Source organism: Octopus bimaculoides, chromosome 7, assembly GCF_046866305.1.
Source record: "Octopus bimaculoides isolate indiv1 chromosome 7, ASM4686630v1, whole genome shotgun sequence".
NCBI classification, from domain to species: Eukaryota; Metazoa; Mollusca; class Cephalopoda; order Octopoda; family Octopodidae; genus Octopus; species Octopus bimaculoides.
The window spans coordinates 129,475-144,261 of record NC_142934.1 but is presented as its reverse complement, the minus strand read 5'-3'; the positions used below and the strand labels follow the sequence as shown (position 1 = coordinate 144,261).

At 37.9% G+C, this 14,787-nt stretch overlaps 1 protein-coding gene across 1 annotated transcript in view; it reads right to left on the bottom strand.

Moving 5' to 3' along the window:
- Positions 1-861: 861 nt before the first annotated feature.
- The window catches only part of LOC106871546 (uncharacterized), a 42,312-nt gene continuing 28,386 nt past the window's right edge, over positions 862-14,787 (bottom strand). The window contains exons 2-8 of the mRNA XM_089354569.1: positions 10,490-10,618; positions 8,506-8,583; positions 7,369-7,458; positions 6,234-6,326; positions 3,955-4,011; positions 3,121-3,313; positions 862-2,263 (exon numbers count right to left, since the gene is read on the bottom strand). Coding sequence (XP_089210695.1) covers positions 2,155-2,263; positions 3,121-3,313; positions 3,955-4,011; positions 6,234-6,326; positions 7,369-7,458; positions 8,506-8,583; positions 10,490-10,618 — 749 coding nt within the window. The 3' untranslated portion in view covers positions 862-2,154. The remainder of the gene's footprint in view (positions 2,264-3,120; positions 3,314-3,954; positions 4,012-6,233; positions 6,327-7,368; positions 7,459-8,505; positions 8,584-10,489; positions 10,619-14,787) is intronic.

Here is a 14,787-nt window from a genome sequence, read left to right as displayed (position 1 = left end):
CTCAAGTCCACAACTTATTCCTGCCATCAACGGGTAGCTATGCATTCTCCTTGTCTAAGGCAGTTATTCGATATTTGACACCAGAGCCATACACAGTACCAGCTGGAGGGAAGAGAATGCAGGTTCTCACATCACCATCATCAGGTCACTGCCCTAAACAAGCCTCAATGAGCAGCAGAATTGTTTGAGGAAATTCAACAACTCCCTCCCACAACCATTGTCCTGCTCATCTCTGGACACTGCACTTTGCTTTTTTCCCTCCAATACAATTTACCTGTTCTCGATTCATGCCTGACATTTCATTGGGAAACCTTTATCGTTTTGATCTTTCACCCCCATCATCTGTCCATCTTTCAATTATTAGATCCCATCTAACTGACCATTGCTGTCACTGACCACCATAAAACTCAACAAGTCTCTTTGACCACTGCAGTCTCATAGACCATTGTAACCTATGGACTTGAGCTGACCATAAGTAGTTTTGTTCATGTTAACTGGACTGAATGACTCTAGTCTCTAAAAACTGCTGTTTGACCATCACAGTTAGTGACCAAAGTGGTCTCTGGCCAGTCTGACCAGTGTTTTCAATGACCCAATCGAGTCTAACAAACCTGGACTTTGATATCATTAGATCTTCTCCCATCTGATCAGTTCACACCACTCATACAACTGACCAGATTCCATATTTTATCTGTTTTAGCTGCTGTGAAGTAAGTGTCTATATATATATATATATATATACACATATATATATATATACACACATATATATATATATACATATGAGTGAGTGTCAATGTTGTACAGTTGTAGAACTGTAGATGTAACTTTTTTTTTTTTCCTATTCTTTTTTGTTTCATGTATTAGTGTATGACGACATGTAAAAGGCAACTTTAACAGTATGTATAAGTATGTGAACAATTTAGATGTATACATCCAGTGTATGTATGTATATTAACAAAATATGTAAGTCAAAATTAAATAACACACAAATCAGAGCTTTGATGATGAAAACCATGAAAGAAGACAACAAAACAAATATGCATGTATACATATATATATATACACACATATATATATACACAAGCATATGTGTGAATATGCATATAATGTAATTTCTGTTTAACTCATTGATGGGTATCGTTCATTATATTTCCTCTTAACTGCTAACAAAGCTGGCGGTGAACACGAACCCATACACACTGGCCATTAACACTCTCCAATCACACATTCACGTGTTCATGTTCACAGCCAGTGCAGATGATAAAACGTTTCTCAAAACTTAACTTTCTTTTCTTTTGGCAATAAATACATTTTTTCTTTTTTTTGCCAATGTCCTTCAATCTCACACAACCAACTTAGGAAGAAACCGTTTTTTTTTCTTCATTTTTTCTTTTTTTTTTTACACTAGTTGAGAGGAAATCAACAATATTCTTTAATTCTTTACAACAGACTCAACTTTCCCTCCTCAGTGTATGTCCCTCTCCCACCCCCACTGTACTTTCTCCCATGACATCAAACACTCCCTCTCTTTCTACTTTCTCTCTCTCTCTCTCTCTATGACACAAACATTAAAAAAGCCGTCACTGATAAATATATATCCGAAGAATAAATAAATAAATAAAAAAAATCAATCTGGATTTAGTGACAGAGAGAGAGAATGAAAGAGAGAATGAGTGAGAAAGAGAGAGAGAGAGATGGGAGGGAAAAAATGAAGGAAGGAAAGAGAACTTTTTCACACACACACAAAAAAAAAAAAAAATAGAGGGGTGGGGGGAGAAACCGATAAATAAAAAGTTTAAAACATTTTTCAGAGTTCATTGTTCTGGATATAAGAGAGTTTTTGTACTCTCTCTCTCTCTCTTGTGAAACAAGACAGCAACAAGTAGCTTACTTCGTACTTGAGTGGTGATTTTTACTTAAAAGTACAAAGTACTTCTCATTGTTCTTCTATCTCTTGGAATTCCCAGAAAACAGACTTCATAAGAAATTCAAATTCCAGAACAGTTTGGGGTGGAGGTGAATGAATGAATCCATTGTTCTTTCTGCTTCTTCTTTCTTTCTGTCTTTCTCTGTCCTTCGTCTTCTTTGCTTTACATTATAAAGGTACCGGCCAGGTGAGATGTCTTCTGTATGTACAAGGAACTCACTATATTAGGGAGTGCTGCAATCAATTTCAACAATGTTTTTTGGAACCACAGCAAATTGATAGACAAGCCGCTGCCCATCCACTTTATTCAAAATGCCCCTTGCATAGTAATACCTGCAACAGAAACAGAAGCCATCGTTAGAATTATTTCAACAATATTAATGGTGGCCAACAATTAAAACTCGTCTCATTTCGAGGGGGGGGGGGTATGTGAATCTTTGAATTTAAACTTTTAGATTTAATTCAATTTAGAAATAAATCTTCAGATAGCATAGTATCTTGTGGGGGTGGGGGTGTCTTCTAGTGTGAGGGAAAGCCCTGGGGTGGGGATACTCTCATATTGTGGTATAGTTCTTATTATTCTGTAATACAGCAAAGTACAGTTCTAATCAACCTTTCCCTTCTATAAAACAGTTCTAAATGACCATTCTGTTGTTATCTGGTACAATTGTAACTGACCATTTTATTCTATAATGTGACCACAAGTAACCTGTATATTCTGATAAAGGATCTAAAGTTACCTCCAGATCAATTTAACTCGATGTTTTCATTTTAAACCTTTAATCAATTCTAGATTTCAAAGTTGCCAGAAATAATTTTTTTAAATCCCAACATTTTACAGGTTATCCATTGTCCTTCCGCCACCCCACCAAAATCCCACTGCCCTTGCTCCAAAGTTCCATTGCTTCGCACACCCTTTCTTCAAAGTCTTCCCCAAATATTAAACAGGTGTCTCCCCCACCCCAGTTGACCTGTCACCTCCATTTTAAAAAAAACAAAAAGGACACCATTCGATGTTAAAGAAAGAGATGGTCATGGCTAGAATGTCTGAAGTTTGACTTCAGTTAAACAGTAACAACTATAACAGGTCAGTTATAGCTTCAACCACTAAATATCACAACATAGATTTATAAACCTAGTTGACCCCCTCCTAACATCAGAAAATAAATGAAGGTTGTAGTGCAACTTACCTGAGAGCTCTTCCCATTGTTTCATAATTCATATCTGGTTTGTTCTTATGATGGCCCCATAATTTAGATACTTCCTTGGAATCAACAAGTTTGAAAATACCAAGATCTCTGTTTGTCCATTTGATGTATTTTGGACAAGTTTCTACATTTTGTAGTAATTTTAGCAAGAATTCCCATAAGTAAGTGGTGTTTCCTGGAATGAAAATAGAAACAAAACAGAAAATGAGAAACGGACAAATTAAGGTCAAGAATATTTTTCTAGTTCTAAGAATGGAAGAAATTTGTTCAGTTGATAACTAGATTCCACAAAGGATTCTCTATTTCATTCTGTAACTCAGTGGTTCCCAAACTTTCCACCACTCCCAGGGGTGCAGTACTGTCCACTTTGGGAACCACTGCTATAACTTGTATTCTTGAAGGATAATGGCAGGTATTTTTCGATGTTGTTATTATTCAGGTCACTGCCTGGATTCGAACTTGGAATCTTGGGGTTAGTAGCCTGTGCTCTTTACCACTACGCCATATGCCCGCAGGCATATGGTGTAGTGACCTGAATAACATCGAAAAATACCTTAGGAATGAGAACCCAGGTTGGAAATTTCCCCAAGACACCTGATGAAGGCTGGAGGTTATATCAGCCGAAACATTGTGTTTACAACAAACAAGATGAGAACAAATATCTGTCAAATGTAAATAATTCCTCATCTCTTAAATATAGAACTGTAAAATACTGCTAAATATTTCACTTGGGATGCTAACGATTCTGCCAGCTCATCACCTTAATAATAATAATAATATTGCTATAAAGAACCACAGAAATGCCAGGCAACTCACCTTCTCGTTTCCTTTTTGTAGGGAACATTTGACAATCATTACTCTTCGGTTTGCGCCCTATGAGAAGGAAATAAAAGATTGTAAATGAAATGCAGAACAGTTTTGGAAGTGGGGAAGGGCTAATAAGGAGAGCCATTCCTTCCCATGGAACAGAACATTGAATCACAATAGTAAATACCATTTGGTTTGACTCACACATTTTGAACACCAGTTAAAAATCAGTTTGTTAATCAGCATCAATCAACAGCAGAAACTGTCCATCACCATGTTTTACACATAACAAATGATGTGTTTCCAATAACAACACAAGCCCAGCATCCCTAGTAACACAGCAAAGTGTCAATGTCACCAACATTAATGACTATTGTCATGTGTGTGTGTTTACAATTTAACATGAAACGGTAACGTCTGTTGATATTCCCTAGTAACACATCAGCCCCATTGCTTCTGCACTTTTTAGGATGAGTAGGATAAAAGAAGTGATTACTTGAAAACAGGTGTAGTGACAGGAAGAACATCTGGTTGCAATACCAGGCCTTGATCCATATTTGTTCACTCAAAAATATATGGGGCTATGTATATATATACATATATATATATAGACAGATATACATGTAATTGATATTAACGGATTCAGTCCTACTTATGGCACTTCGAGCAAATGTCTTCTGCAATAGCCTTGAGCCAACCAAAGCCTTGCGAGTGCATTTGGTAGATGGAAACTGAAAGAAGCCTGTTGTGTGCGTTTGTACCCCTCCATCCCTGACAACTAGTGTTGGTGTGTTTACCGCCCCTGTAACTTAGCAGTTCGGCAAAAGAGACCAATAGAATAATACCAGACTTTAACAGAAATAAGTATTGATATCAATTCATTCGACGAAAAATTCTTGAAGGTGGTGCCCCAGCAAGGCCACAGCCTCATGATTGAAACAGATACAATAAAGCCAGTCTTTGTGGTATTACAAAAGAAAGTGATATTGTTCAACCCTAGGTTGTCAGGTGGTCCCCAATCCTGCAGAACTTTAATGAAAGACCTTCTAGCCATGACCATCCCTCCTTTTCAGTGGTCCTTTCCTTACCCAAGACAGTAGAGTGTCATTTCAGATTGATCTGGCTGCTATATCTAGCAGGCTTTGTGACAACACAGTGGCTCTTTTATTGTGGGTGTTGGTGAAAGTCATTAGTTCTACGGTGGTGGTGGTGGTGGTGTGAGGGGGGGGAGACACTCGAGACAGAAGAGCAGTTGTTACACATAAGTATTTGTTATTGACACCACCACCACCACCACCACCGCTGCTGCTGCTGCTGCTGCTACAGGTGATCAGTTCCCACAGTGAGTTGCCTGTTTTGAAGACTGCAACTGATTCAGAACAACCAAAGGTGGAGGTAGAGTGGATATTGCAAAGACAGAGGGAGGGGGGGGGAAGAAGGGGTAGTAAGTTGTGGAGATATAAGCCAGTGGTCCCCAGCCTGTGGTGCGCAAAGGCAATGCTGGGGGTCCGTGAACTAAATTCACCGACAGACCTTTCAATATCCTGGGGTCCATGGGAAAACTCATTGAACCCTATTTGTTACGATATTTCTGTTGAGATATTGTTGAGTTTCTTTCAACTAATTTTAAATTTATCTTGGGTTATTTGGCTGTGACCAAGCTGGGGCAACACCCTGAAGAAATTTTGGTCAAACAAACCAACCCAAGTACTTTGTTTCTTTAAGCCTGGTATTTATTTTATCAGTTTCTTTTGCCAAACTTCTATGTTACAGGGATGTAAATAGACCAACACTGGTTGACAAGTGATATAGTGGGGGACAGACGCAAAAACACACACATGACAGGCTTCTTTCAGTTTCCATCTATAAAACCCACTCGCAAAGATTTGATCAGCCTAGGGCTATAGTAGAAGACACTTACAAAAGGTGCCATGCAGTGGGACTGAACCTGGGGCCATGTGGTTGGAAATCAAACTTGTTACCACACAGCCATGTCTGCACCTTCACATCAATGAAGGTCACTGTGAAGCTAAACAATAACATCATCATCATCATCGTTTAACGTCGGCTTTCCATGCTGGCATGGGTTGGACAGTTTGACTAGGGACTGGCAAGCCAGGAGGCTGTACCAGGCTCCTATCTGATCTGGCAAGGTTTCTACAGCTAGATGCCCTTCCTAACACCAATCACTCAGAGAGTGTAGTGGGTGCTTTTTCGTGCCACCAGCACAAGAGCCAGTCAGGTGGCAGTACTATTAGAATTATTATTATTATTATTACGAAACTCACCTTTTTTATTTTTTTTGCCAAATGGAGATGAGGGTGGCGTGGTGGCTTCAACAGACTGATGGACATTTACAGAAGGAGGTGCCGGATGGTAAACTGCAGAAAGATAAACAAATTCAATTAAAGATTTCTGACATAATTAACACAACACTAATGACTTTGTTTTACGTGTGTGGAAGGGGCTTGGGTGTGTTACAGTCAACCCCAGTATTTACCTTAAGTTTATTTACTGAGCCCCAGAAGAAGTTACAGCAGAGTGGCCTTCCTGGGATTTGAACACTGATCATGAAAAGTGAGTAAAACCCAAAAGCATTATATCCAACAATGTGTCTGCTATAATAATAATAATAATGATGATGGTTTCAAATTTTAGCACAAGGCCAGCACTTGTGGGGGAAGGGGTCCGTTGATTACATTGACCCCCAGCATTCAGCTGATACTTATTTTATTGTCCCTGAAAGGATAGAAAGCCAAGTGGGTCCTGGCAGAATTTGAACTCAGAACATAAAGATGGATGAAATACCACTAAGAATTTCAACCAGCCCCCTAACGGTTCTGCCAACTCACCATCTTATAATAATAATAATAATAATGCTTTCTACTATAAGCACAAGGCCTGAAATTTTGGGGGAGGGAGCTACTTGATTAGATCGACACCAGTATGCAACTGGTACTTAATTTATTGACCCTGAAAGGATGAAAGGCAAAGTCGACCTTGGTGGAATTTGAACTCGGAACGTGATGACAGACAATTCTGCCAGCTCACTGCCTTTTTCCATAATAATAATAATTTGTAACGTAGACAAAAGGCTTAATCAGAGAACTTTGGGTGAAAAAAAAAAAGTGTTTGCTTGAAATTAATCCCAATTTGTGATATGTGTGTGTGGAAGGGTGTATTAGAGGAGTTAGATGTAATTCTAAAGATATCAGGGTGGTCACTTTAAGAAATAGGGGTCGGGTGAACATTTAGAATGACTAATGTGAAGATTTATAAGAAACATTTAATACACAAACACACACACATATGGTCTCTCTCTCTCTCTCTCTCTCTCTCTCTCTCTCTCTCTCTCTCTCTCTCACACATATATATATATATAGAAATAGTGAAAAGAAGGTGTAATAAAGGTGGTTCACTTACTTGGCCTGACAGGAGGACGTGTGGAAGTACTTAGAGTATTTAACATAGGTTGGTGTGCAGGGGGTGGTAACCAGAATGTATGTGGTAAGACTGAAACGAACAAATGAACATGTCTTACTAGAGATCAAATCACGTCTACAGCAGGATTCGATTGTTCTGCTCTTCATAAACACCACACACACATAATCATTTTCCCCTCTTTCACTATCTTCTTTCACTTTTCTTCTGATGATGAAGGACTAACATCTGAAAAGTTAACTCTTCCCCTTCATTTTAAGTGTTAAGCTAATACAATATTTGTGAAAACTTGTCCTTCCTCAGTTGTCTCCAGTGCTCGCAAGTAGTGAATTCATTGGTGGTAAGCTGCATGGCTACAGATCCAATGTTCTTCGTTAGAAGTACATTTATATATATATAGACATCACTAACGTGACTAAGAGAGCTTAGTTAGCTTAGTGATGTCTATACCTTATAGAGTGCTATGCAAAGCTTATCCACAGTTATTGGCTACCTGATGTCATCATATAGAGGAAATGCTCCAGCTACTTAGATATACATCAGGAATTCCATAGTATCCGTAGAGTTTATAGAAATAGAAAATAGAAAGAATGATGTTCTTTATTTAAAAATTGCTACAATTGTTTTGACACATTTTTACACTAGTGAGATGTTTTATATATATACAAGAAATTAAATAACAAGGGAATACAAAATTATGCCATGGCATAATTTCTTCTTCCCTTGTCAGTTATTTAATTTCTTATTACTGCTTTCGACTCAAGTGATGCTTCATTCTAAAGCACGTGTACATTGAGTTCTTACGTCAGGTTATTATTATCATTATACCGAAGTGAAATAAAATATATATATATATATATATATATATCCGAGGGGATGACAAGTCTGAAAGGAAGCATGTCCAGCCTTTAGAGTAATGAGCACAAAGGCACATCTGAGAGTGACTAAACATATTTAATCCATAAATGGAGAAAATCCGTAGACAAAACAGGATATACTTTGTCCGACTAATGATTACGGATTAGATATTTTACATACATAAAAATATACATATATAAAACCAAGTTCAGGCTGAGGAACATAAAACTGAGAAAAATAATAAAGTTAGTAGTTGCTTACTTGATACTCGGCGGTAATCATCCTGGTTAGGGTCTAAATCACAGAAACCACTGTCGGCTGGGCTGGGGGGAAGAGATCCTGGACAAGAACAACACGCAGACATAATATTAATGCATGTGTATATACGTATATATATATATATATACATTAACAAACTTTCACCCTCTCACTATGCATATATAAAATGTGTGTGTGTGTGTGATGAATGAGCAAAAACAATATGTATATATACATTAACAAACTGTATGTAGAGCGAGTATGATTTCAAGTGTATATATTTACAATATCTAAAGTACAAACCCACCTGCTATAAGGATATAAACGAAAGTTATATAATTGCCCTGTCTATAATGCAGGCAAAAAATTTCATATAGATTTATCAATTCACAGCATAAAAGATGTATATTTATAATTGAAGCATTGTCTAACTGGCTCCCGTGCTGGTGGCATGTAAAAAGCACCATTCAAGCATGGTCAATGTCAGTACCTCCTGACTGGCCCTCATGCCGGTGGCACGTAAAAGCACCCACTACACTCTCGGAGTGGCTGGCGTTAGGAATGGCATCCAGCTGTAGAAACCTTGCCAAATCAGATTGGAGCATGGTGCAGCCTTCTGGCTTGCCAGTCCTCAGTCAAATCGTCCAACCCATGCTAGCATGGAAAGTGGACGTTAAACGATGATGATGATGATATATCCCTAAACATGAGCACCATGCAGACAGAACCTTCACAGACACTCCAAATTCCAGGCCTCAGTACCAGCAAGGAATTCTCTTGGCAAAAGCAAATCCTTAACATAGTAGGGACCACATCTCAGACAATACTTTTCCCCCCCAACACAAGGCTGCAGTGGGGTCCATGGTGTAATACTGCTCCAACATCTGGGACAGTACTACTGTCATTACGCACACAAATATTCTGGGATGCATCCAGAGAAGGGCCACTTGATTGAGTGACATTCAGTAATTGAACAAATTCCACCCTTTGGTACACAGGTGTGCTGTGTCCACTCTCAGTCTTTTCTACTACTGCTACTATAATGGCCTCTGTTCAGTGGAGCAGGGTGATTTTATACTGCCACCACTCAGACACTCCTGAACCTTTTTTTCCGTCACTTCTCATCATCCCTTTTGTGTCTGACTCTACTGCTAGACCCTGCACTGACCATTAGCCCCACTCCTTCCTCCCCAGCACAGTGACCCTCTGAAACCCTCCACCCCTTGACATTCATGTCTTTCTTGCAGATGTTGATCAACAACAGCTCAAATAAAGCATTAATGGCATCAGTCTCACCGGAGATTTGACTGTTGTATCTAGCAAACCACTTTGACCAAGTAAAGATTAGGTTGTTAGAATACATTGCGTTGCCAAAGTATGTTGCAATACAATATAATACACCACACAATTGTGGTGTATTATATATATATATATATATATATATATATATATATGAGAAATAAGTTCAAAAAGAACAATTCAAACTTTTTGAGAGGTCCAAAAGGGAGAAAGAATGATTTCTAATAAAAGATTCATCATATTAATAAAAAAACAACCGGAGAAAGTAGTAAGAATAAGAAAATAGTAGTTGGAAAATATCGTTACAGGTATAAAAGATACCATAAACAAGTATAAGAATGGAGAAAATATGTTAAAATCAAAATTGAATTTAATACAAAAGTGAATTCAATACATACGCATGTTTCAAAAGACAATACAAATATTTAAGAAAAAATTATAATAATAATAATTAAAATTATAATTAAAGTTATGCATTTTAATTATAATTATTTTTTTTTCATAAATATTTGTATTCATTTTTGTATTAAATCCAATTTTGATTTTAACATATTTTCTCCATTTTTATACTTGTTTATGGTATTTTTATACCTATAACGAATTTTTCAATATATAGATGTGTATGTATGTATATATTACACAGTGTGTGTGCGTGTGTAGTGCGTAACCTATGAGAGTGTCTTCTTACCTGAATGTGGAGGAATTACAAATGATAGAGATTTGTTATCATAAGTTGCTGTTGGAGAATCCAGGCTGATGAGTGCCTCAACTGCTGCTTGCTGACCATTATTCTCCTGCTGTTGTTCACAGGCATCCACTGCAATACAAAAACAAACAAACGTACAGTATATACACATATACATTGAATGCATATATATAAATTACATATATATATAGACACATACACACATATTCACTGTGTGTACATCATCATCATCATTAAAATACCACTTTTCCATGCTTGCATGGGTCAGATGAGTTTTGTTGGGGCAGGCAGATGTTCTACAGCTGGATGCCCTTCCCGTCACCAACCCTTACCTGTTTCTAAGCAAAGTAATATTTCCCCACGTTCAGACATACCATCACCAGAGACTGGAAAGAAACAACACCATTTGCATCATGTTGCTTATTTATTATTATCAAGACAACGAAACAAACACACACACACACACTGTGGGCTTCTTTTAGTTTCTGTTTAGCAAATTCGCTCTGAAGGCTTTGGTTGGGAAACAAACTTCTTGACTACATAGTCAAGGCTGTGTGCCTACGTGTGTGTGTGTGTGTGTGTGTGTGTGTATAAACATTGACTATGTATGACATGTACTAACATTATGTGTAAGACAGATGCACACACGCATATACATAATGAATAACAGATTCATTATACACACACAGACACGCACAAGACATACAAATAAACACTGGATGTACATAAAATGGTATTTAGTTGTGACTGGTTCTGTTCTGTTTTGGGGATTTTGCCAAGATCAATTTTTCTCAAAACAGAGAGAGAGGAAAAGAGTTTGACAGTCATAAACACACACACATACACAGTCAATGCTTAAACACACACAGGTGTATGTATGTGTGTGCGTGTGTATTTATTATTATTAACTAGTTGAAACTTTGAAGTCACTGTCAACAACATTCTTGTCTAAGAATAATAAATTTGTACTCTACTAAAGTACAGAGTAACCCATCAGATTAATGTAAGATTGTTTTTATTACAAATGAACATAAAAGCAAACATTAACACACACACACACACACACACAGAGTTTAAACATACACATGTTATTTAGAGTGACTTCTAAGGAATTAAAAGCTAATATCAGTTTCTTATGTTATCTCCCCTGAGATATCACCTATGAAGATATTGTGATATATCACCTATCTAGTCAGGTGTCTGTAGTGATATCAACTTTAGAAACCCCTTAAATCAAACAAGAGATGGATCCCTTTTACAATAATCCTTGTTTAATCTGAATCATTTAGTTGAGCTGATAAAGGAACAAGCTAGACAGCCCTGCAATCTGCCAGAAATAACAGTGATATTTCTACATCATACAAGTCTGTAAAAGAAAGGCCATATTAGATAAAGTCCGAGATACATTATGCCAGAAAAACATGCATGATGGTCATGACTGGAACGTAGGTGATCAGGAGCTAAACAGCAGCAGCAGCACGACATTGAAAAATACAGATTGGATGGTCATTAAAGATGTTTGATCACAGGTCAATGAGATTAGAGCTGACCTGGCCTTAAGCAACACTGTTCACTTCTAATTAAATCATGTACCATACCAGTCATAAACTAGGGAGTCACTTGTAGACATTACAATTCCAAAGCAATAAAAACTGGATTTATCTACACAATTCCTCACCCTTTCTGGGAATGCCTTACTAGAAACTCTTACATTGAGTTTCTACAGAACTTAGCGCTGCTCTGTCAGTTTACCAAATAATTTTAATTGCCACCGGACATATTCCAATATTGGTTTCTACTGTGGAGAGATCTGCAAGAACTCCCATTGATTGGACAGAAATATAATCTATCATACTTCATATACACCGAAACGAATATTCCGGTATAGCTGCTGGCTGGCACTGACGCTAAAAGCCAGAACAAATATACGTGGAAAAGACTTCCAGCAATCGTGAGAAAAACCAAACAAAGTGGAAAGAAAGAGAGAAAGAAAGAGAGAAAGAGAGAAAGAGAGGAAGAAAGAAAGAAAGAACAATAGACAAAAAGGAAAGACGTTGGTAGATTGTAAGAACAAAAGAAGTTATTCCTGCCACACACATAGCAGAGAGATCTGATGCCAAAACTAATGTGGGATAACGGCAATGATGATGATGATGATGTGGTGATAACGACAACCAATACAATAGGGGTGAGCTAAGATAGCAGAAGGTACATCATGTGACTCAAAGAAATAGCATCAAGTTGAAATATCCTTAGGGTTAGGTAGGGCAGATGAAGGGTGGGGTGGGGTGGGTGAGGGTAGTCGTGTGCATGGGGTGGGGAAGAAGAGAGAGAGAGAGAGCAGTGCTTCACAAATAAACAACATGCAACTAAGAACTTTTGCATATGTGTGCGTGTGGTTCTATGTTTACGTACACATACATTTGCATGTGTATATATATATATATATATATATATATATATACATACATATACACACACACACACATATATATACACACACCTGTGCTTATGCACACACACAAAAAGAATAAAGCCATAACAAATACCATTATGGTTTGTTTATAATTTCCCTCCACACACCCACACCCTCCACCTAGATAAGTGATGGAGGGGGGGAGGAGGAGAAAGACTAACACACACAAACACACTGAATAATAGACACATATATATATACATACATTTTTTACATTATGTATACAGACACACACACATAAACTCACTGAATAATAGATGCATATATATATATATGTATATACATACATTTTTTACATATACATATATGCACATGCATATGTGTTTATATATACACACATACACACACTGAATAATAGGCATAATTACATACATTTTTTACACACATACACATACATATATATATGCACATATGCACACACACACACACATGTATGACACTTGGTCATGTAAAAGGGGAGTTGAATTAGATACAAGGTGGAGAGCAAACAGTTCAGAGCTCTCCATGTGGGACACCGTCCCGAGTAGTAGTGGTGGTCATGGTGGCACAATAACAGGGACTCAGTCGACCTCCACCATGCCAAAGGTGTCCAGGATCCGCAGTTGTTGTACGTGTATGTCTGAGCAGATGGACACTGTGGTAACCGGGTCGTCCAATAGACAAAACACAAGCACCAAGAAAACAACTGATGACTAACACACACACACACACACAGCTTGCTCTCTCTCTCTCTCTCTCTCTCTATAACGATGATGCTGATGATATATATATATAGACACACACACACACACACACACACACGTTTTCCCATTCTCCTCTTTATCATCCTTTGAAATCTCAATATCTTATAAACTTTCTCCCTTTTCTTGTTTATTAATTTATTTATTTAACCTACACTACCCACCCCCACACCACCGCCGCCGCCATACCTTTTCCTCTCCCCACAACCACCCACCAACCATGGTAGCAGCGGTGGTGGTGGCGGTGGTGGTGGGTACCTATTGCTGTCTTTGACCAGGCTGTATTTATTTTGCTGCCCACCTTTCATCAAAATAGTTGCCAGCAGCAACAGAAGAATGGAGAAGATTGGGGGGGGGGGAGAAGTACATTAGCATTGTTGTTATCAGCCCCACCCCCTCCGACCCACGCCCCATCTACTTAAATGTGTCTAACAGGCTTTTTTTTTTTTGCAGGGAAAGAGAAAACCTTCCACTCTGGTGTTCTTCCTTCTGGCATTCTTGCGTATCAGATTCAATTCTTGCATTGTGTGTGTGTGCATGTGTACATAAATGTGTGTGTGTGTGCATGTGTACATAAATGTGTGTGTGTGTGTTATAAGAGTCCCCAGCATTTGACAACACTGCAATAAAAAAACCAAAACAAATGAAATATTTAAGCATTATTCTCTCTCATTTCCTTCGGAACATTCAAAGACTTTTTATGGATCTGTCTATAAATAAATAAAGGAACAATCCTGCCTCACAAACTTCTCTTTCTATCATTGTTAGGATATATTCATATGTATTTACTTATCAACCTAGACACACAGACATTCATATACTTATTTATGTAAATGTGTGTGTGTGTTTGTGTCTTTTATTTGTTGCAGTCACTGGGTTGCAGCCATGCTGGGGCACCACCTTGAAGAATTTTTAGTTGACTGAATCAACCCCCACAACATTTTTTTTTCCTTCTCTCTCTAATCCTGGTACTTCTTCTATCATACATCCACTCTGCAGGGTGGTCGGCGTTAGGAAGGGCATCCAGTTGTAAAAACCGTGTCAAAACAGACACAGAAGTTTGG